Source organism: Protopterus annectens, chromosome 16.part0 (genome assembly GCF_019279795.1).
Source record: "Protopterus annectens isolate FY-2018-M chromosome 16.part0, PAN1.0, whole genome shotgun sequence".
Taxonomy (NCBI): domain Eukaryota; kingdom Metazoa; phylum Chordata; order Ceratodontiformes; family Protopteridae; genus Protopterus; species Protopterus annectens.
Window position 1 is genome coordinate 11,169,931 of NC_056750.1, and position 23,117 is coordinate 11,193,047.

Sequence of the window (23,117 nt, forward strand, 5' to 3'; positions counted from 1 at the left end):
GGTGGATATCTCCTGCAAGAGCAAGCCAAGAGAAAGGAGAGAGGAGGTGAAACTTTGAATTGAGGCATAACGTAAGAGGGAGATGTAATTTAATTTTGATAGCAGGAGATTTTAAATAGACTGTATGGAGTTTTAGTTTGAAATAATGAATTGGATTTGGGGATATTAAATAAAAGTGGAGTGTTGAAGGGTGGGGAAAGGAGATAGTGGAGGGTGATGGGAGTGGGAAAGAGGAGGGTAGTGTGGTAGAGGAATAGGAAGTTACATTATAGAGAGCAGTTAGAAGGAAAAGACATGTAAATGAGGTGAGATAGTGTGGAAGAGACATGGATGAGTAGGGTAGGATAGATATTAGAAGAGGGGGTAGAGACTGTGTGGGGAGTTTGGAGATATAAGGAGGAGAAGTATGTGAGAGAGCAGTCAGGTAAGGGAATAGAGAGGGGGAGGGGTAGTTTAAAGAGATTTATCTAGGAGGGGGAGGAGTAAAGAGATGGGATAGGTTGAGGGCAACAGGGGAGGAGACAGGAGGAGACTATAAATTATGTGTTAAACTGTATTCCAACAGGGACAACAGAAACCCAGTACGCGGTCCTTCACCCATCATTTTTTGCATGGCCTGTAAACCCCATCTTATGTCAATATTGGTATATAAAGAACAAACATCAACCGTAGCCCAATAATAATTATCTTTCCATTCCATTCTGCATAATGCTCTACAAACTTCTTCAGTGTTCCTAGCATGTGAGACTACCTTGGTTAGATACTTTTTAAGGTGGAAATCTAAAAATGTATTCACTTTTTCAATGAAAGATCCAATACCCGATATTATAGGTCTCCCTGGCGGATTCACAATACTTATTTTAGGAATGATATACGTATATGGGTGTCGAGGTTCTTTATTTATCAATTTTTTAACATCACCACTACTAAAAAATCCCAATCTTTCACCTCTATCCAATAAATCATTCAGTTCATCTATATAAGACTGTGAGGGATTCCCACTCAATTTAACATAAGTATCTTCTTCCAAAATAGCCTCAACATCCTAGTGTTGGTTTCCTTCCTTTTGCTTTTTGAGCATCTGGTGTTTTTTGGAGCTCCAACTCCAGCCTGGGACCTTAACTTTGTATTGGAAAAACTCACTCTTCCTCCTTTCGAGCCAGCTGCTACTGCAGACTTAAAATTCCTTTCTTGGAAAACAGCTTTCCTTTTAGCAATCACTTCAGCAAGAAGGGTATCTGAATTACAGGCCCTCATAGCAGCAGAGCCTTTCATCATCTTTCATGCGGACAGGGTGTCTCTCAGGACCAATCCCTCCTTCATTCCCAAGGAGTTATCCAGTGTGGCCCTCAATCAGTCCATTAATTTGCCAACCTTCTTTCCTAATCCACAGAACAAAGGGGAACGAATACTGCACTCCTTAGATGTGCACAGACAACTTAGATTCTACTTGGACAGAACTAAACCTCAAAGGAAATCTGACCAACTGCTGGTGGCATTTGCTGCAGGGGCAGAGGGGACAACTTAGATTCTACTTGGACAGGACTAAACCTCAAAGGAAATCTGACCAACTGCTGGTGGCATTTGCTGTAGGGGCAGAGGGGAAGGCTATTTCAAAGCAAACCATTTCCAAATGGATAGGCCATTGCATTCATTTCTGCTACAAGCACCATGGAAAACCTATCCCACAGGAGATTAGACCCCACTCAACCAGGGCTGCATCTACCGCTACAACCTTTCTCAGAGGCGTCCGTACCAGGGACATCCTAGAAGCTGCTACCTGGAGTTATGTGCATACTTTCACCAAACATTACCATCTGCCAATTTTCTCTAAATCCAGAGCTGGCTTTGCCACTGCAGTCTTGCAGGGCCTTATAACTGGTCCTAATGCTATCTAAATTCCTCCTCCCATCCTTAGCTTTGGGAATCTACCCAAATGTGATGACTGCAACAGTGAAACATGAAGAACATAGTACAGTTGTGTACACTTACCATAAATGTAGATGTTCGAGTGTATTCACTTCACTGTTGCAGTCCTGGTTACCCTCCCTCCATCTGCCTTACTTCTTTTGGCTACACCTCTACTCTCCTTTACTATGCTCAAAAGCTTTTTGGTGTATTTGCTTTTTTGTTGGAGGCATAACCTTGTATATTTATAGATTTAATTGCTTCCCATTAGGGGGGCACCTGACATCTGGATCTAGAAAAACTGATGTAATGGCATCAGCTGCATGTTTTATACCCCTGACGACTTGACGTCATGGAAGAAGGGACAGCAACCAACACTGGACCCAAGACTTTGTTAATCAGGCCGACTGAGGGCTACTGCATGCAGATAACCCAAATGTGATGACTTCAACAGTGAATACACTCGAACATCTACATTTATGGTAAGTGTACACAACTGTACTTTCCATCTTCATCACTGTAACCTCCCTCCATCCTCCTGCCATTTTCTGTTGGCCCACACTAACTTCTCTTCAAAAGGCTTGTGTTTTATGCCTCTTTTTTGAACTTTGCCTTTAGTGCAGATTTACAGAGATCTGGAGAAGGATTCATAATTGCATAACATTATCTTTCAAAGGGGAAAGCTAGTTAGCCTGAGAAATGTGTAGGTGCAAGACTAAGTCCTCCCTGCTTTAGTCCTGAAAGTGATGAAGGTGAAACTGTCGATCCATGTCTGTTATGGTAAGTGTATAACTTTCATTTATGCTGCTGTATGTATGATGTAATATAGACTTGCAACATTGATGGCTTCAGATATTTTTGCTGTTGGTTTTCAGTGTACCTATCTCATGACTCTATTTCTATGAACTGTAGAGGTAAAAGTTTTCCCCGAAAAGACCCTTTGAAGTTATTGTAATGGAGGTACATTGATGACATCGGTCGCAACACTGCAGGTGTTTTTGACACCAGTGGCAAATGGATAGCTAGTTCGGGGAAGCCGTTGCATGCCAGAATATGCATTATAGCCCAGTAGGGCAGACCTCCTCTTCCTTCTCATCACTGGCAGCCAAGTATGATCTCTAAAGACTGTGACCTATGTGTCTCCTTCCCACCCACCCTTGAGACCACTGACTGTGACAAGTATGCTTTCTGCAGATTGTGACTTGTGTTTCTCCTTCCCATCCATCCCTCTGACTAATGCCCGTGACAGTACTGCTCAACTGCAGTAAATAGCAAGTAGGTTTGCACATCACCTCTGTTGCTTCTACTGGAAGCAGTGCTTACTTCTCTTTCTGTCATGTGCAGCCAGACTCGCCCACTTCACCAGACCACACATGTTCTTACAATTGGTTAGAACTCTGAGTGAGTCAACTTTACAGGTACACACAGATAAACAGATATTGCTATCTTATTGATCTGATATTATCTTGTTGAGTCATTTAGTGTTAATCTGTGGTATTTGCTGTTTTCAGAATGGTGATACAGGTTTATTATGGCTAAGCTGGCCGGCTCATCTCCATTCACTACGAACAACTCAGTTTCTCAGGTGCCGGCTAATCAAACCACATTTTCACATCTTGCTTTTGCTGTGCTGGGCTCCATTTAACATGTCTTCATAAGTGTTCCTCTGTTCTGTAGAGAGACTGTCTCCCCACTCATGTTGACTGTTCGGTGCTCTCTGAGGGTCGGTGAAACGATTGTGTTCAAAGATCAGTTAACCACACCATCTGGTGAAGGGTAACATCTTAAACGAATGACGCCAGAGCACATTACTCAAGAAGGTAATGTCAGATCATTAAGATGGCAGTGTTTGTTTATCTGTGTGTGCCTGTAAGGATGACTCAGAGTTCTAACCAATTGTAAGAACATTTGTGGTCTAGTGAAGTGGGCGAGTGTGACTGCACCTACAAGAAAGAGAAGCAATTACAGCACTGTACCTACGCTTCTGGTACAAAATTGTTTTCACAATGTACTGTCATTTCTTCTGCTAAATAAATAATATGGTATGGAGAAGTTCGAATGTCAAGCTCTTTTTAATATTTATATTTCAAAATAAGTTTTTTTTAATAGTAAATGTTTAAGTCCTCCAGAAAAGGCAATCTGTAGAACACGCACCCCTTTTTTCTAGTTGCAAATAGAAATCTGATTATGAAGAATAAATGGAAAATGTTCCTCAGATTGCATGTCTAACTTGCCAGCACAAATGTTCTGTTTCTATTTTAGCATTACATGTACCTTCCTGAGTATATTCATATTGATATTACTCCTTTTTTAAATAGGTTGGCTCAAAAAAGGAAGTCTTGGAGTGCAAAGAAAGGTTTGCCAATTCAAAAGATCTTACAATTAGCCAGACTTTTATGTTGGACAGAGTTCTCAATACAGATGGAAAAGCCTTGCCGTCCATGCGAGGGTTCAAATACACATGTTGGTCTCCCTTGGGTTGCGATTCCAATGGACGATGTTTATTAGCAGCTTTAACTCTGGATAACCGATTAACAATTCAGGCAAACCTAAACAGACTTCAGTGGCTTCAACTTGCTGACCTTACAGAACTTTATGGCGATATGCTGTACGAAACAAGTTTCAAACACTCAAGGCTTGATGCTCCTAGAAGTGAGGCAGAGAATTTTTCTGAATATGAGCGGAGACATAGCATGCAGTGTCCTGTCAGGATGGAGTGGTCGTCTATTTGCACCACTCAGCAAGTGAAGCTCAACAATGAGTGCCTAGATGTCGGCACAGTGCTTTTAGCTGTGCTGTTTGAAAATGGCGATATTGCTGTTTGGCAGTTTCAGATCCCATTCCTGGGAAAGGAGTCCATTACCTCTTGTAATACTATAGAATCTGGGATAAGTTCTCCCAGTGTCCTTTCATGGTGGGAGTACGAGCACAGTGGTCGAAAGATGAGTGGTCTTATTGTTGGAAGTGCTTTTGGGCCAGTTAAAATCCTGCCTGTCAATTTAAAAGCTGTTAAAGGCTACTTTACATTAAGGCAGCCTGTTGTCTTATGGCAAGAAACAGACCAGTTGCCAGTCCAGAGCATTAGATGCCTGTCTCTTTACCACCCACACCAGAAGTGTAATTGCAGCTTAGTAGTTGCTGCAAGAGGGCCTTATGTATTTTGGTGTCTTCTTTTGATATCCAAAGCTGGACTAAATGTACATAATTCACATGTGACTGGACTTCATTCATTACCTATTATATCAGTGGCTGCTGACAGACAAAATGGTACAATATATACTTGCTCCACAGATGGAAAAATTAGAAAATTGACTCCTATCTTCACTGATGTTGCAGTAAAGTTTGATCATGATTTGATTAAATTGCCTGATTATTTGGGCTCTGTGAGAGTTCATGGGATAGCAGTTAGTCCAAATGGTGCATATATGTCTGCAGTTACAACAGAGGGAATGAATAATGGACTTCATCCAGTTAACAGAAACTTTCATGTCCAGTTTGTTACACTTATGACTCCAGAAGAAGCAGCTATTCAACTTATGGAGTCTTCTGTCCAGAACTTATTTAAGCAAGTAGATTTGATGGACCTCGTGCGATGGAAGATCTTGAAGGAGAAGCAGATTTCTGAGGATCTGCAGGAGGCCTTGAATCGAAAGCTGGAATTGAATGGTTCCACTTACCTTTGGCGGTTCAAGCTTTTTCTTTTAAGGATTGTATACCAGTCTTTGCAGAAGTCCCCGTCTGCAGCACCTTGGAAGCCATCGCAGGATGATTCAAAAATGCAGGTAGGTGGAAACATTGAGGTAGAAAACTGTAAAGAACAGCAAGGCACTGGGGAGAAACAGCAGAAAAACTCTGCACTAAAGCAAAAAGGTAGTCGTAAACGGGCTGCAGCAGAAGTTAGTAGAGACTCTGACAGTGAAGAGCTGAGTAAAGACCCTGTTATAGAGCCAGAGGATGATAATCTAGAATCTGGCAAAGAAAAAAAGGAAGAGTCCTTGGAAGAGAAACTTTTGGCAGTCCAAGCACGAATTGAGGCTGTTGAGATGCACTTAACTCGGGAACATATGAAACATGTACTTGGTGAAGTCTATTTGCATACATGGATTACTGAAAACACAAGTGTACCGTCCAGGGGAGTCTGTGATTACTTGATGTCGGATCCTTCTTACGATGACCGAACTGCACGGGTATGTGCTATTTAGCAATATGTGAAGGTGTAGTTAATTCCATGTGATTTTTTTTTTGGTTGCATTTTGTCAAATATAACTGAAGGTTTGAAATCTGAGGGTAGTAATCCCCTCTGTCAAGTTCCAGCTGCACAACTCTCACACTGTAGTTTACTGTCATTGGATGAGTTTCAGTCTTCTACCTGATTTGTTAGTTTAAAAACAGATTTTCTTGACTGAGGATTGTGGGTAGACTATTTGTGCATCACAGGTAACTGCTGCAGTGTTCACCCTCAACACCCCTACCAAATAAGAAATGTTGGCACTTGGGGGAGGGGTAGCATATGCTGCCTAGAATTTGTAATGCAGTTTGATGCCTGAGTGTATTTGGAACTACTTTGTGAGCAAGTGCAAATATGTGGAATTGTGGTTACTCTTCTGTTAGCCCCAGAGCTCTGATACTTCCCAGCAAAGATAATTTGCTTGGCCATTTGAATTTGGCTGTTACATGATTTGGCCTTCAAAAACCTGCTAAGTTTCCAGGAGGTACATGTTACTTTAATATTATTATAGTTGAAACTGCAGAAAGAGAAAGTCCTAAAGAAAGAATTTTATCTCCTAGTCCCAGAAGGATGTCCTTCCTTTTTGCCAGTTTCTCGATGTACTCATTTTTGCAGTCTGAAGGGTGCATGGTATAGTTGATGACACTGCAGTTAAGTGTAGTAAGGTTTAACTGAGGATGGAGCAGGACATAAATGCAGCCAACGGTTTGTTGCAGTAATCAAAATATTGCAGTATTTTGAATTGTACTTGTACACATTTTAGTATAGCCACTTTTTATGCAGTTATTGTAATACAAAAAGATTCAAGCAAAAGTACCATTTTACATTGTAGCATGTTGTGCTTTATTATAGGAAGCAGTCTCCCTTGTATTAAAAAGTGAGAAATGTAACTAGCATTTTTAATGCTGGTACTGTACACTTCTGAGTACATTCCATTCATTTGTCCCATGGACTGTAACATAAATTCGAGTAATAACACAGGAATTTAGGTTTTGAAGTCATTAGATAATGATCTCTCTTTTTTTTCTTTCCTTTCACAATCTGCTGATGTTCATCGTGTTTCACTGTTGCAGTCATTACACTTGGGTTATCCTGCTGGCAGGCTACCCGCAGTCGGCCTGAATTCCGAAGTCCTGGTCTGGCATCGGTTGCTGTCACCTCTTCCCTGATGTCAGTGCGCCAGGGGTATAGAAGATGCAGCCGACGCCATTTTCTTCAGTCTTTCTTGCCGCCCGGTGCCCGAAGCAAAAGCAGTTTGCAAGTGCCGGTCGACCGACTCCTGAGATTTTCGAAATTGAATTTCAGATCCGAAGTCTTCAGTAAAGCTAAGTACCCCGTTGGGGAAACTTTTTCTTGCTCCAGACCGATGTCAGTAAAAGTTAACAATTGTATTTCTTGTGGGAAGCAAATACCGCACAAGGATTTTCATTCTTACTGTATTCCTTGCCTAGGCCCTGACCACGACGTTGCTAGTTGTCGGTTTTGTGCTAGATTCAACCAACGCACTATCGAGCGTCGGTTCGATTTTGCTTTACATTACTTTGGCCGAAGGTTTAACTATATAATGCCGTCGGAACAACCGACGACTGGAGTCCATAAAAAGCGCAAGGACAAAGAAAAAGACAGGCATCCGAGGTCTAAAACCGACGACGAAGCCTCTTCTAGGCCAGTCGCCGGTTCTCAGAGAGGAGCTTTCGCAGCCCCTGACACCCGCTACCTCAGAGCCACAGGCCGCCTCCGACTCCCACGTGGAGGCAGCTAGGCCTCTGGAAACTCAAGGTATTGGGCCTACGGAAACTATTCCCTCAAATGGGTCCAGAGCCGCTGAGCAGGCATCGGCTTCTGAGGGTGTTTTCAGACCTACACAGTTTGCTATCAAGACCACTTCAGCAGCCAAGGCAAAATCTAAAACACCTTTAAAGACACAGAAACAAGTACAGCATTCTCCTGGACAGTCATCCATGCCAAAGAAACACATGCTCAAAATGGCCGAGGATGTAATTACTTTGATCAGGGGTTCCCATCCCCCTCCTGATAAAAGGCCTAGGCAAGACACTGACTATGACTCCTCTGACCAGGTTTCTATGTCTTCTGATTGCTCTTCAGAACAGGGATATTCTCTTCCTCCCTATGAGGACTCTGATGCTAAAGAATCTATCCCTTCAGCCTCTCCTCCTGAGGACTACTCTTTCGGGGAAACCCTGCACACCATGAGGGAACATTTCCATTGGGAGAGCCAGGATTATTCAGAATCCAAGAAAAGGCTCGGAGACTTTCTTTTATTGCCTCAGCACAGGCCTCTTGCTATCCCCCCTGTACTAGATATTGTTGATGATGTATTTTCTGAATCCAGTTTGACTCCTGATTCTTTACCCCCTGCACCAGTTAAGCCAGATAGGTACTATAGGGTTCCAGATTCTCATAAATTTCTTTATAAAAACCCTGCTGCTGATCCAGAAACTATTTCTCAGGGTCCCAAAGGGGTCAAGGCTTCCACTGCAAAAAAACCTGTTCCCTCTGATAGGGATTCTAGAGCACTGGACAGATGGGGGGAAAAAGTTTACACCTCTGCTATTTTAGCTGCAAGGGCTTTAAACTGCCAGTTTCACATGCTTAAATATCAACAATACCTAATGTCTTTGCTAAAACAGAAAATGCTTACAAGCTCTGAATGTTCTGAAAACAAGGAAATGCAGGATTTATTGCATGCAACTGAACAAGTGGGAAGGCATACTTTGCAATGTGGATGTTCTTCGTCTTCCCTTGCTGCAGTCCTGACAATTGGGTATAGTCCGCGTCCCAGTCGGCCCGAATACCAGAGTATAAGGCTGACGTCGGTCATGGCGCCTTAGACTGACGTCAGTACGTCAGGGTACTAATGCGCATGACCGACGTCATTTCCTCAGTCTTTTTTGCCGCATGGTCCGATGCAGAAGCAATTTTGCGAGTGCAGGTTGGCGTTCTGAGATTTTCCGAAACCGGAGTTTCAGACCGAATACAGAGTTGGCTAAGTAACCCGTTAGAACATTTTGGTTTTTCTTGCCTCAGTATTTAACGGATGTCAGAAAAAGTGAATAACTGTATTTCTTGTGGGAAGCAGATACCGCATAGGGATTATCATACATTGTGTATACCTTGTTTAGGGCCTGAGCACGTCGTTGTTGGTTGCCGCTCTTGTGCTAGATTTAACAAGCGCACTATTAAGAGGAGGCTTGATTGTGCTAGGTTAGTGTTTGGGAAGCGTTGCAATTATACTATGCCGTCGGATGCTCCGCCGCCTGCTTCATCTAAGAAGCGCAAGGACAAAACAGTGAAGTCTAGGGGTGAGGAACCGGCAGTCCCGGACGTCGGTCCTTTAGAAGGCTCAGGGGAGCCAGAGGTTTTGCCAGGAGTCTCTATGGAGTCTCAGGCAGATACTTTACTGTTACAGGATGTGCCCTCTCAGGAGGTAGGCCAGGCTGAGGGGGCTTCTCAGGTAACTGTTCTTCCCTCTCTTCCCAAGGTAGTTAGGGCCTCTCCTTCTGTTGCCAAAGCTTCTTTTAAAGGAAGGCCAAGTTCAGCTTCTGTAGGGGCTTCTCCTAGCATTTCGGGCTCTGTGCCTAAGAAACATATGCTTAAAATGGCAGAAGATTTGATTACTCTGATTAGAGGTTCTATGCCCCCACCTGATAAGAGGCCTAGGGTAGAACAGGAGTTTGATAGTTTTGAACAGTGTTCACAGGCTTCAGAGTCTTCTGTGGAAGACTTGCAAGAGTTTCCTACTTATTCTGATTCTGATGTGGATGATTCCACTCCTTCAGCTTCTCCTCCTGAGGATTTTTCATTTTCAGAGACTCTTCACTCCATGAGGGAGCACTTTAAATGGGAAGGCCAAGATTACTCTGACTCCAGAAAAAGGCTTAGGGAATTCTTGTTTTGCCCCAGCATAGGCCCTTAGCTATTCCTCCTGTGTTGAATGTGGTGGAGGATGTTTTGCAGAGGCTTCTCTGAACCCTGATTCCTTGCCTCCTGCTCCTGTTAAGCCTGATAGGTATTATAGGGTGCCCGAAGCTCATAAGTATTTGTTTAAGAGTCCCAGGGCGGACCCAGAAACTGTTTCTCAGGGGCCTAAAGGTGTTAAAGCTTCTGTGGTTAAAAATCCTGTACCCTCTGATAAAGAGGCAAGGGCTTTGGATAGGTGGGGTAAGAAAGTATATACTTCTTCCACTCTAGCCATGAGGGCGTTGAATTGTCAATTTCATATGCTGAAATATCAGAATTATCTCCTTTCACAATTGAAATCTAAGGTGGATGCTTTGGCGGAAGGTATTGAGTGTAAAGAATTGCTGGATTTGGTTCATGTGTCTGAACAAGTGGGTAAGCATTCTTTGCAGTGTGGTTTTGATGCTGTTCAGGCCTCCTCGAGGGTGGCTGCTACTAGTTCTGTTCTTCGCAGACATGCATGGTTGAAGGATCAGAATTTAGCTGAGCATGTTAAGACCAGGATTTTGGATGCTCCTTTACAGTCTGATGTGTTGTTTGGACCGCCTGTGGAAGCAGTTTTAAAGAAAATGGAGGACAAAGCTAAGTCTATGCAGACTGTTAAAGATTTTTGCAGGTGCAGCCTCCGAAGTTTAGTAGAAATTGGCCTGCTAAGGGGTGGACATATCCTGCTTATGGTTCCCAGTCTAGGGGTAGGTCTAGCCGTGGTAGGGGCAGGGCTCAAGGTTCGTTTAGGCCTAGATCAGACAGTTCACCTGCTCAGACTTCTGGTGAGGGCAGGGGTCAGTCCTTTCGTAAGCAGAACCAATGACCTGCCTTTTCAGCTGCCAGTGGACTCTCGTCTGGCAGCTCCTTTGGGAGGAAGATTGTCTCTTTTCAAAGAAAATTGGGATTTAATCACTCAAGACAGATGGGTGCTGGATATCATTCATCACGGGTACAGATTTTATTTCCACACAATGCCCCTTTCAAAGGCATGCCAGATGTTCCTCCTCCACAAAGAAAAGAGGCTCACAAGCAAGTTTCTCAGTTACTCCAGATAGGGGCTATTCAGCCAGTCCCTGTGTCAGAAAGGGGCTTGGATTTTATTCTCGCCTGTTCCTAGTACCAAAGAAGGGGAACACGTGGAGACCAATTTTGGATTTATCTATCCTCAACACTTATCTGGACATTCCCAAGTTCAAGATGTTGACGTTACAGCAACTGTTACCTCTGCTGGGCAAAGATCACTGGATGGTAACTTTGGATCTCAAGGAAGCTTACCTTCATGTGCCCATAAGGCTAAGTTGCAGAAAGTATCTGCGGTTTCGAACTGGAGATTTTCATTATCAGTTCTCTGCATTGCCCTTTGGCTTATCTACTGCCCAGAGTATTCACAAAGGTTCTGGCTCCAGTGATAGCTTACTTCAGGCTTCAAGGCATTCAAATTTATCCTTACTTGGACGACTGCCTGATTCTGGCTCAAGAAAAGGAACACCTTCTACAGCATCTGGAATATGTCATAGCAGTGCTAAGATGCCTAGGGTATTCTGTGAGCGAAATAAAGTCCAGTCTAGTACCCTCTCAAGACATGTGCTTTCTGGGTGTGAGACTGAATACAGCAGCCCAGATGGCCTTTTAACCCCGGACAAACAAAAGAGTCTGTCACTTTACTTCCATCAATTATCTCATCAGTCCGTGCTGACTGCAAGGACAGTCCTTCAAGCATTAGGGTTCATGGCATCTTGTATTCTGGTGCTTCCCAATGCCAAACTGCATATGAGGAAGCTGCAATGGTATCTCAAAATGTATGGACACAGCACTGCCAAGATTTGGACACTGTCATTCAAATAATACCTTGCCTTCAAAAGGAATTCTTGTGGTGGGCTCAGGAATGTCACCTAAACAAGGGACTCTCTGTGACCCGGCCAGAGGCGAGTCAGATTTTAACGACAGATGCCTCGGACACTGCTTGGGAGCTCATCTAAATGGAAAGTGGATACAAGACAAGTGGCCTGCCAGACTACAGCATCTACATATCAACATGAAGGAGATGTTAGCAGTCCAGTTTGCATTGATGGCGTTCAAGGAGTTACTTCTTCCAGGGCAGGTGTTGATTCTGACAGACAACACAACTGTCATGTGGTACATCAACAAGCAAGGGGAACACATTCTTATCCTCTATGCAGGCAAGCAATGATTTTATGGGAGACTGCGTTAAGCCTGCAACTGACTCTTCAGGCAAGGTTTCTGCCAGGAGCACAGAACTCCTAGCAGATGTATTAAGCAGACAAATCATGGATCCCCACGAGTGGAAACTGGATCTTCATGTATTTCAGAAATTGACAGTGTCATGGGGAACTCCAGACATAGATCTGTTCGCTTCTCCACTAAACCACCAGCTGCCAAAGTATTGCACAAAGGGGTTTCATCACACAGCTTGGAAAGTGGATGCTCTGTCTTTCAGTTGGAAAAACCTTCATGTCTATGCCTTTCCACCTCTACCTCTTCTTCCAAAGGTATTACTAAAGGTCAGACAGGACAGGCCAAGGATGATTTTGATAGCTCCAGATTGGCCTCGGCAACACTGGTACCCACTTCTAAGGAGTCTTGTAAAGAAGCCTCCATGGCCTTTACCTCTGATTCCTCATCTGTTATCTCAGAAGGACGGTCATCTGCTCAATGTCAAGCTTCAATCTCTTCATCTCACAGCTTGGCATATTCTGTGTTGAAGCATGGTAGGTCTCAGCTTCCTCAACAAGTTTTAAATGTGATTATGGAAGCTAGAAGGCCTAGTACTAGGAGAGTGTACGCAGAAAAATGGAAGAGATTTTTATTTTGGAGTACAGCAAAGAATTTGGAGATTTCAGAGCCTAATTTGAGTGTGGCTCTTCAATATCTTACTGAATTATTGGACAAAGGTTTGTCTTTCTCTTCCATAAAGATTCATGCTGCAGCAATTTCAGCTCACTATGATTGTGACCCACCTTTGTTTTCGCATCCTTTGTTCAAGCAGTTTCTTAGAGGGCAAAGAATATAAGACCCCCGTAGAGCTCCTACTCCTGCTTGGGATCTCAATTTTGTGTTGGAAAAACTTACTCTACAACCTTTTGAGCCTGCAGCTACTGCTGAATTGAAATATTTGTCATGGAAGACTGCTTTTCTGTTGGCTATTACTTCTGCAAGAAGGGTGTCTGAGTTGCAGGCCCTTATGGCAGTAGAGCCCTTTTGATTTTCCATAAGGACAGGGTATCATTACGTACTAATCCTTCCTTTATGCCTAAGGTGGTTTCTAGTGTGGCTTTAAACCAAACTATTCATTTGCCTACGTTTTTTGCAGATCCTCAAAATAAAGGGGAAAAGATTTTGCACACTTTAGATGTACACAGGCAATTGCGTTATTATTTGAGCAGGACTAAAGATTTTAGGCAGTCTCAACAGTTACTTGTTTCTTTTGCTTTAAGTTCACAGGGCAAGCCTGTGTCAAAGCAAACTATTTCTAGGTGGATTGGCTTTTGCATTGCATTTTGTTATTCCCATCATGGCAAAGAGGTTCCAGCTGGGATTAGGCCTCATTCCACTAGGGCTACTGCCACTTCAACAGCATTTCTAAGGGGTGGCAACTAAGGATATTCTGGAAGCAGCTACTTGGAGTTCAGTGCATACTTTCTCTAGGCATTATCACCTGCCTATATACTCTAAGACTAGAGCTGGTTTTGCCACAGCTGTTTTACAAGGCATGTTGTCAGCTCCTGCTACTTTATAATTTGCCAGCCTCCCTTACCTCTGCTTTGGGATTCTACCCAATTGTCAGGACTGCAGCAAGGGAAGACGAAGAACATAGTACAGTATTGTACCTACCATAAATGTAGATGTTCGAGGATTCCCTTGCTGCAGTCCAATTTACCCTCCCTCCTTCCCCTCTGTGTTTCAGGGTGGTTGTGTAGGTGAGTTTACATGCTTATATTTTTGTATATATTACTGTATATATTGTACATGTTTTTTTTTTTTTGGTGCAGGTTGTTTTTGGGACTTGTCTTTTTGGGTCTTCTGACATCTGGGGCAAGAAAAGACTGAGGAAATGGCGTCGGTCATGCGCATTAGTACCCTGACGTACTGACGTCAGTCTAAGGCGCCATGACCGACGTCAGCCTTATACTCTGGTATTCGGGCCGACTGGGACGCGGACTATACCCAATTGTCAGGACTGCAGCAAGGGAATCCTCGAACATCTACATTTATGGTAGGTACAAAACTGTACTTTTTGATTCATTAGAGGCTTCTTGCAGAGCCGCAGTTACAGGTTCTGTCATTCAAAGGCATGCTTGGTTAAAAGAACAGAGTTTACCTGATCATGTTAAAGCATTTCTTACATATTCAGCCACCTAGATTTAGCAGAAACTGGCCTTCTAAAAATTGGTCCTTTCCAGTGTCCGACAGGCCACAAAGAGGCAGATACAGACACCCAAGAGGCAGATCTCAGCCCCAAGGCTTATACAGACCTAAACAATGGGGGTGCTTCAGCCCCCAAAGGCGGAGAAGACAAATCACAACCTTATTGGAAACGGTCCCAATGACTTTCCTCTACAAATGCCAAGCACTTACCTTTTGGCAGCCCCCTTAGGGGGAAAAATAGCACTTTTCCAAAAAAAATTGGCACATGATCACCCAGGACAAATGGGTACTGAATATTGTTTCTCAGGGTTACAGGTTCCACTTTCACACCCTACCAAGATCAAAAGGTATGCCAGACCTGCCACACAATCAATGGGCAGAGGCACAAAAACAAATTTCTGCTCTCATGGACATGAGGACTATTCAAAAAGTACCACAACAAGAGCAGGGACAATGATTTTACTCAAGACTTTTCTTGGTACCCAGAAAGGACAAAGCCTGGAGACCAATACTGGACCTGTCTATTCTACATACCTTCCTGGACGTTCCAAAATTCAAAATGTTGACAGTGCAACAACTTCTACCCATGCTGGGCAAGAAGGCTTGGCTAGTTACTTTGGACCTCAAAGAGGCATACCTGCATGTCCCAATCAGACAGTCTTGCAGAAGATACCTCAGATTCATAGCTGGCTCAATGCATTACCAATTCTCTGCACTGCCCTTTGGCTTATCTACTGCGCCCAGGGTCTTCACAAATGCCTGGCACCAGTAATTGCATTTTGCAGACAAAAAGGAATTCAAATATATCCCTACTTGGACGACTGCCTTATTCAAGCAGAGAGCAAGGACATTCTACTAAAGCATCTGGCATTTGTAAAAAGATGACTAATTTGCCTAGGGTACACCGTAAACGAAAATAATCAAAACTAGTGCCCCCTCAAGATATAATATTCCTGGGTGCAAGCTTAAATACAACTGCCCAGATGGCTTATCTCACGCCAGACAAGCAAAGGCAATTGACTCATTACTTTCAAATGATGGCAACAAAGACCCAGCTACCTGCAAGAAAAATTCTGCAGGCTTTGGGCTTCATGGCATCCTGCTAATTCCATATGCAAGACTGCATATGAGGAAGCTACAGTGGTATCTAAAAAGTGTTTGGACTCAATGTTGTCACAGCCTGGAAACAATAACTCTCATTCCCTGCCTGCAACAGGAGTTTCGATGGTGGGCACTGGCCTGTCACCACAACAAGGGACAGTCTTTCACTTTACCCACAGCTAGGCAGACACTAACAACAGATGCATCGGATTATGCCTTGGGGCAGACATTGGCAGGAAAATGTATTCAGGGCACGTGGCCTGCAGACCAAATGCATCTTCATATCAATCAAAAAGAGATGCTAGCTGTACAGAATGCCCTGACAGCCTTCAAGGATCTACTACATCCAGGACAACTATTGCTAAAGACGGACAATACTACAGTTATGTGGTACATAAACAAGCAAGGGGGCACACATTCCTAACCCCTCTGCAGGCAAGCCATGACTTTGTGGAACACAGCACTGACCTATCAAGTACATCTGCAGGCACCATTCCTGCCAGGAAAGAAAAATACTCTGGCAGACAAACTAAGCAGAAACCTCATGGACCCTCACGAGTGGAAACTAGATCCACAAGTCTTCAGCATGATAACAAGGAAATGGGGATGCCCAGACATAGATCTATTTGCCTCCCCTCACAACTGCCAACTAGAGAGATTCTCCACAAGGACTTATCACTCACAAGCCTGGAAAGTGGATGCTCTATCATTCCACTGGAAAACCCTAACAGTTTATGCCTTTCCACTACTGCCTCTCCTCCCCAAGGCACTCCTAAAAGTCAGACAAGAGAAGCCAAAAATGGTTCTGATTGCCCCAGACTGGCCATGCCAGCACTGGTACCCAATCCTAAAGAGCTTGTCTCAAGGCCCAGCCTGGACTTTACCTCAAATTCCTCATCTTCTGGCTCAACAAAACAATCCGATCCTGCACAGCCAACTCAGAACCTTAAATCTGGCTGCATGGCATATAATATAGCCACTCAGAACACACCTCTCTCTAAAGCTGTTATGGATGTCATTTTGGAAGCCAGGACCCCCAGCACCAGGAAATCTTATGCAGAAAAATAGAAGAGATTCTGTGCTTGAAACCAGGCACAAGGACTTGAACCACTTGTTCCAAATATTCCTCAGATTTTACAATACCTAACTGAGATGCTGGACAAAGGCCTATCCTTCTCATCAGTTAAGATCCATGCCTCTGCCATTTCAGCTCATTACAATACGGAACCTCCTATTTTCTCACATCCACTGCTAAGACAGTACCTCAGAGGGGCAAAAAACATAAGACCCCCCCCCAAGGAGAGCACCAATACCTACATGGGACCTCAATTTTGTTTTGGAAAAGCTCACACTACCCCCTTTTGAACCAGCCAATACAGCAGAGATAAAATTCTTATCATGGAAAAATGCTCTGCCCCTAGCAATATCTTCAGCAAGAAGAGTCCCAGAGTTACAGGCATTAATGGCAGTGGAACCTTTTATAATTTTTCATCCGGACAGGGTTTCTCTAAGAACAAACCCAACATTTATGCCAAAGGTAGTATCCAGTGTGGCTCTTAACTAAACCATTCATTTGCCAACATTTTATCCAAATCCCCAGAATAAAGGGGAGAGACTTCTGCACTCTTTGGACATACACAGGCAGTTCCGCTTCTACTTGGACAAAACAAAAGCTTTCATAAAAACTGAACAACTGTTTGTAGCATATGCTGCAGGATCACAAGCAAAGGCTATTTCAAAGCAGACTGTTTCAAAATGGATAGGACTCTGCATTCGTTTCTGCTATGCACAGCATGGCAAATCAGTGCCTAAGAATATTAGGCCGCATTCTACCAGGGCAGCAGCCACTTCAGCAGCCTTTCTCAGAGGAGTACCAACCAAGGAAATTTTGGAGGCTGCAACTTGGAGTTCAGTGCACACTTTTACCAAGCATTATCACTTGCCTCTTTACTCTAAATCCAGAGCAGGCTTTGCCACTGCAGTCCTGCAGGGCCTCATAGCTTCTCCTAATCCTGTTTAGACCCAGCCGCCCTACCTCAGCTTTGGGATTCAACCCAAGTGTAATGACTGCAACAGTGAAACACGATGAACATAGTACAGTTGTGTACCGACCATAAATGTAGATGTTCGAGTGTACTCACTGTTGCAGTCCAGGTTACCCACCCACCATCCCCTTTTCTTTGCTGGGACTTATCTATACTTCTCCGTCCTATACAACTTATGTGGTGTATTTGCGTGTAGATGAAGTCATTGTTTATTGTAGTGTATGTTTTTATAAGCAATATGTATTGCCTACCTCCTCGGGGGCACTTGACATCTGGGGCAGGAAAAACTGAAGAAAATGGCGTCTGCTGCATCTTGTATACACCTGGCACACTGACGTCAGGGAAGAGGCGACAGCAACTGACGCCAGACCAGGACTTTGGAATTCAGGCCAACTGCGGGTAGCCTGCCAGCAGGATAACCCAAGTGTAATGACTGCAACAGTGAATACACTCAAACATCTACATTTATGGTAGGTACACAACTGTACTTTTTCTTTCCAGTGTTGTCAAGTTCTATCTATATAGTAGAGCGGAAAAACTCAAGTTTTTGTTAGATTTAGTAGAAAGTGCTTATAGAGTAAACATTTTATTATAGGAATAAACATTTAATGCAGACCATTCTTTGGATTTGTTAAAATACATAGCAAGCCATAGCAGTTTAACTGAACAGCCTTTAGGAATGTGTTTGTGCAGTGTCTAGTTGCTGTCCTGTTCTTGTCAGCCGTGTGTTGTAAGTTGTCAGAAGTAGACATTATTGAAAATGATATTGGAAATGTGTAGAAAGTTATGCAAGTCTTAACATATACTGTGTTCTCAGACTTTAGACAGCTTGCCAGATGCACACAGACTATCAAGATACCATTCAATGCCACTCTAAATGCTTTGTATCATTTTGAGCACATTGTTTACTAGGCTGTTCGAATGCACTGCAGTTGTGGTTATGGAGATGAGGGGATGTTCATCGTGTTACCCTGCTGCAGTCATCACACTTGGGGTTATCCTGTCGTCAGGCGGTCCCGCAGTCGGCCGGATTTCCAAAGTCTTGGTCCGACGTCGGTTGCTGTCGACTCATCCCTGACGTCAGTGCGCCAGGGGTACATATATTGCAACCGACGCCATTTTCTTCAGTCTTTCTTGCCGCGCAGTGCCCGAAGCAGAAGCAGTTAGCAAGTGCCCGTCGGCCAACTCCTGAGATTTTCGAATTCGAATTTCAGACCGAAGTCTTCTATAAAGCTAAGTACCCCGTTGGGGAAACTTTTCTTGCCTCAGACCGATGTCAGAAAAAGTTAACAATTGTATTTCTTGTGGGAAGCAAATACCTCATAAGGATTTTCATTCTTATTGCATACCTTGCCTAGGCCCTGATCACGACGTCACTTCTTGTTGTTTTTGTGCTAGATTTAATAAACGTACTATTAAAAGACGATTTGATTTCGCACAACACTTTTTTGGCAGAAAATTTAATTATAACATGCCGTCGGAGCTATCGACTACCGGCGTGCACAAAAAGTGCAGGGATAAGGATAGACAGCCCAGGCCTAATCCCGATTCCAAGGCCTCGGTTGATCCGGTCTCCGGTTAACAGTGAGGCTCCGACGCAGCCCCAGACTACCGCAGTTCAGGAACCAGAGACCGCTACGGATATTTTGACGGAATGTACTAGGCCGACACAGCCTCTTACTTCAGGCCCTACCGACGATTTACCTTCCAAGGACGTCAGTACTTCGGAAACGTCATCGCCTTCTGAAGGCGTTTTCAGACCGACGACTCTTACAGTCAAAACGTTTTCCAAATCAAAGACTCCTTCCAAATCTAAAAAGGCTTCACTTCAGTCTCCTGTTCAAGGCCCTATGCCTAAGAAACAGATGCTCAAGATGGCTGAAGATTTGTTTTCTCTTATCAGGGGTTCTCAGCCTCCTCCTGACAAAAGGCCTAGACAAGAGGAAGAATCTGTTTCCTCTGAACAACTGTCTTATTTCTTCGGATTCCTCTGAGGACCAAGACCATTCCTTCTCTCCTTATGAAGATTCTGATGCTGAGGACTCTATTCCCTCAGCTTCCCCTCCAGAAGATTACTCTTTTGGGGAAACTTTACACACTATGAGGGAACATTTTCACTGGGAAGGTCAGGATTACTCTGATTCCAAGAAAAGGCTCAAAGACTTTCTTTTATTCCCCCAACACAGACCTCTAGCCATCCCTCCTGTTTTGGACATTGTGGATGATGTCTATTTAGAGTCCAGTTTCAACCCTGACTCTCTGCCTCCTGCCCCGGCCAAACCTGACAGATACTACAGAGTACCTGATTCCCACAAATTTCTTTACAAAAGCCCAGTAGCTGACCCAGAGACTATCTCCCAGGGTCCCAAGGGGGCTAAGGCTTCCATGGCTAAAAATCCAGTACCTTCTGAAAGGGATTCAAGAGCACTAGACAGATGGGGGAAAAAGGTTTACACCTCAGCCACTTTAGCTATGAGAGCTCTAAACTGTCAATTTCATATGCTTAAGTATCAGCAATTTCTGATCTCTCAGTTAAAACAAAAGATAACCACCTTACCTCAACAGACTGAAATGAAAGAAGTACAGGATTTGTTGCACGCCACCGAGCAGGTGGGCAAACATACCTTACAATGTGGGTTTGATTCTTTAGAGGCCTCCTGCAGAGCAGCTGTCACTGGTTCAGTTATACGTAGGCATGCCTGGTTAAAGGAACAAAGTCTGCCTGATCATGTTAAAGCAAAACTACTAGATGCTCCCTTACAGCAGGATGTTCTTTTTGGTGTTAAAGCAGAAGAAGTTTTAAAGAAAATGGAAGATAAGGCAAAATCTATGCAGACAGTCAAAGATTTCTTACAGGTACAACCCCCTCGCTTCAGCAGAAACTGGCCAACAAAAAATTGGTCCTTTCCAGCCACTGACAGGCCTCAGAGGGGTAAATACAGGCGCCCAAGGGGCAGAGGACAATCACAAGCTCAGTATAAGCCTCGCCAATGGGGCACTCCAACCCAGAAGGGAGGAGAAGACAGGTCTCAATCCACCAAGAAGGCAAACTCGATGACTTGCACCTCAGCTGGCCAAACAAAGCTCTTTTGTCAGCCCCCCTGGGGGGAAAACTAGCACTATTTGCAGACAACTGGCATATGGTCACAAAGGACAAATGGGTCCTAGACATAATTTTACGAGGATACAGATTCCACTTTCACACCTTGCCGATAAAAAGAGGAATGCCAAACCTGCCACAAAATCAAAGGGCAGAGGCTCAAAAACAAATTACAGCTCTCATGGCCATGAGAGCCATTCAAAGGGTGCCAACTCAAGAGCAAGGCCAAGGATTTTACTCAAGACTCTTCCTAGTACCCAGAAAAGAAAATGCTTGGAGACCAATTCTGGACCTTTCAATTCTCAACACTTATTTACAAGTTCCCAAGTTCAAGATGCTAACACTACAGCAGCTACTTCCCATGTTGGGCAAGGAAGCATGGCTGGTAACGTTGGACCTCAAGGAGGCATACCTGCATGTCCCTATCAGACAAAGTTGCAGAAGATACCTCCGTTTCATTGCAGGTTTGACTCATTATCAAGTCTCTGCACTGCCCTTTGGCTTATCTACTGCGCCCAGAGTATTCACAAAATGCCTGGCACCAGTAATTGCATATTGCAGACAAAGAGGAATTCAGATATATCCATACCTGGACGACTGCCTCATCCAAGCAGAAAGAAAAGACATTCTTTTACAACATCTGGCTTTTGTGAAGCATCTACTAAATTTTCTGGGGTACACAGTAAATGAAAAGAAGTCAAAACTAGTACCCTCACAAAAAATGACATTCCTGGGTGCCAGCTTGGACACAACGGCCCAGAAGGCTTATCTTACACCAGACAAGCAATTACAACTGACTCAATATTTCAAGACAATGGCAACAAAGACCCAATTAACTGCAAGAAAAATTCTGCAGGCTTTGGGCTTCATGGCATCTTGCATTCTGATAATACCATTTGCAAAAATGCATATGAGGAAACTACAATGGTACTTGAAAAGCGTATGGTCTCAACACAGCCACAGCTTGGACACAGTGATATCTCTCATTCCCTGCCTTCAACAGGAATTTCTATGGTGGGCACAGGCATGTCACCTCAACAAGGGTCAGCCTTTCACCTTGCCCCCACCCAGGCAGACTATCACAACAGATGCTTCAGACTATGCCTGGGGTGCACACATGGTAGGGCAATGTATTCAAGGCCTATGGACTGCAGAACAAAGAAAACTGCACATAAACCAAAAAGAGATGCTAGCTGTACAGAAAGCTCTGACAGCCTTCAAGGATCTACTACAACCTGGACAACTGGCAATAAAGACAGACAACACCACAGTAATGTGGTACATAAACAAGGGGGCACACATTCCTACCCTCTTTGCAGGCAGGCAGTAATCTTATGGAACACAGCTCTCGCCTACCAAGTCCAGTTACAAGCTCACTTCCTGCCAGCACAGAAAAACACATTGGCAGACGACCTAAGCAGAAATATCAAGGATCCCCACGAGTGGAAGCTAGACCCACACATATTTGCAATGATAACTCAAAGATGGGGCCTACCAAATATAGACCTGTTTGCCAGTCCTCAAAACTACCAGCTGAAAAAATTTTTGTACAAGGACATACCACCATCAAGCTTGGAAAGTGGACGCTCTCTCCTTCAGTTGGAAAAACCTGACAGCATATGCCTTTCCTCCATTACCTCTTCTCACAAAGGTTCTTTTGAAGGCCAAAAAGGAGAAACCTCGAATGATTCTCATAGCCCCAGATTGACAGCACTGGTACCCGCTATTGAAGAATATGGTTCACAGTCCACCATGGATATTGCCTCAAATACCTCATTTGCTCACGCAGCAGGACAAGCAGATTCTACACAGCCAGATCAAACCCTTAAACCTGGCTGCATGGCAAATAAATTAAGCAGCCAACCAGCTCCTCTTTCACAAGCAGTGCTGGATGTTATGCTAGAAGCCAGGAGTCCAAGCACCAGGAAGGCTTACTCGGACAAATGGAAAAGGTTTTCTGCTTGGAACCAAGCTAAGGGCCAAGACACAACTCAGCCTCATATGCCTCACATTCTGCAGTATTTAGCTGAGATGTTACATAAAGGACTTTCCTTCTCCTCAATTAAAATCCATGCTTCAGCTATTTCAGCTCACTACGACACAAATCCACCTTTATTTTCAAACCCACTCCTAAGGCAGTTCCTCAGAGGGGCAAAAAACATTAGACCACCTAGAAGAGCACCTACACCAACATGGGACCTCAACTTTGTTCTGGAAAAACTAACACTACATCCCTATGAACCAGCTTTTTCTGCAGACCTTCAGTTCCTATCATGGAAGACTGTCCTGCTACTGGCAATAACTTCTGCTAGGAGAGTTTCAGAATTACAGGCTCTTATGGCAGTGGAACCTTTCCTCATTTTTCATCAAGACAGAGTTT

The 23,117-nt window shown here is 43.8% G+C and overlaps 1 protein-coding gene across 1 annotated transcript in view; it reads left to right on the plus strand.

The window, feature by feature from the left end:
- The first annotated feature begins 4,220 nt into the window (after positions 1–4,220).
- GTF3C4 (general transcription factor IIIC subunit 4) overlaps positions 4,221–23,117 on the plus strand; it is a 383,864-nt gene continuing 364,967 nt past the window's right edge. Inside the window, exon 1 of the mRNA XM_044058649.1 lies at positions 4,221–6,095. Within this exon, the coding sequence (XP_043914584.1) occupies positions 4,305–6,095 (1,791 nt within the window). The 5' untranslated portion in view covers positions 4,221–4,304. The remainder of the gene's footprint in view (positions 6,096–23,117) is intronic.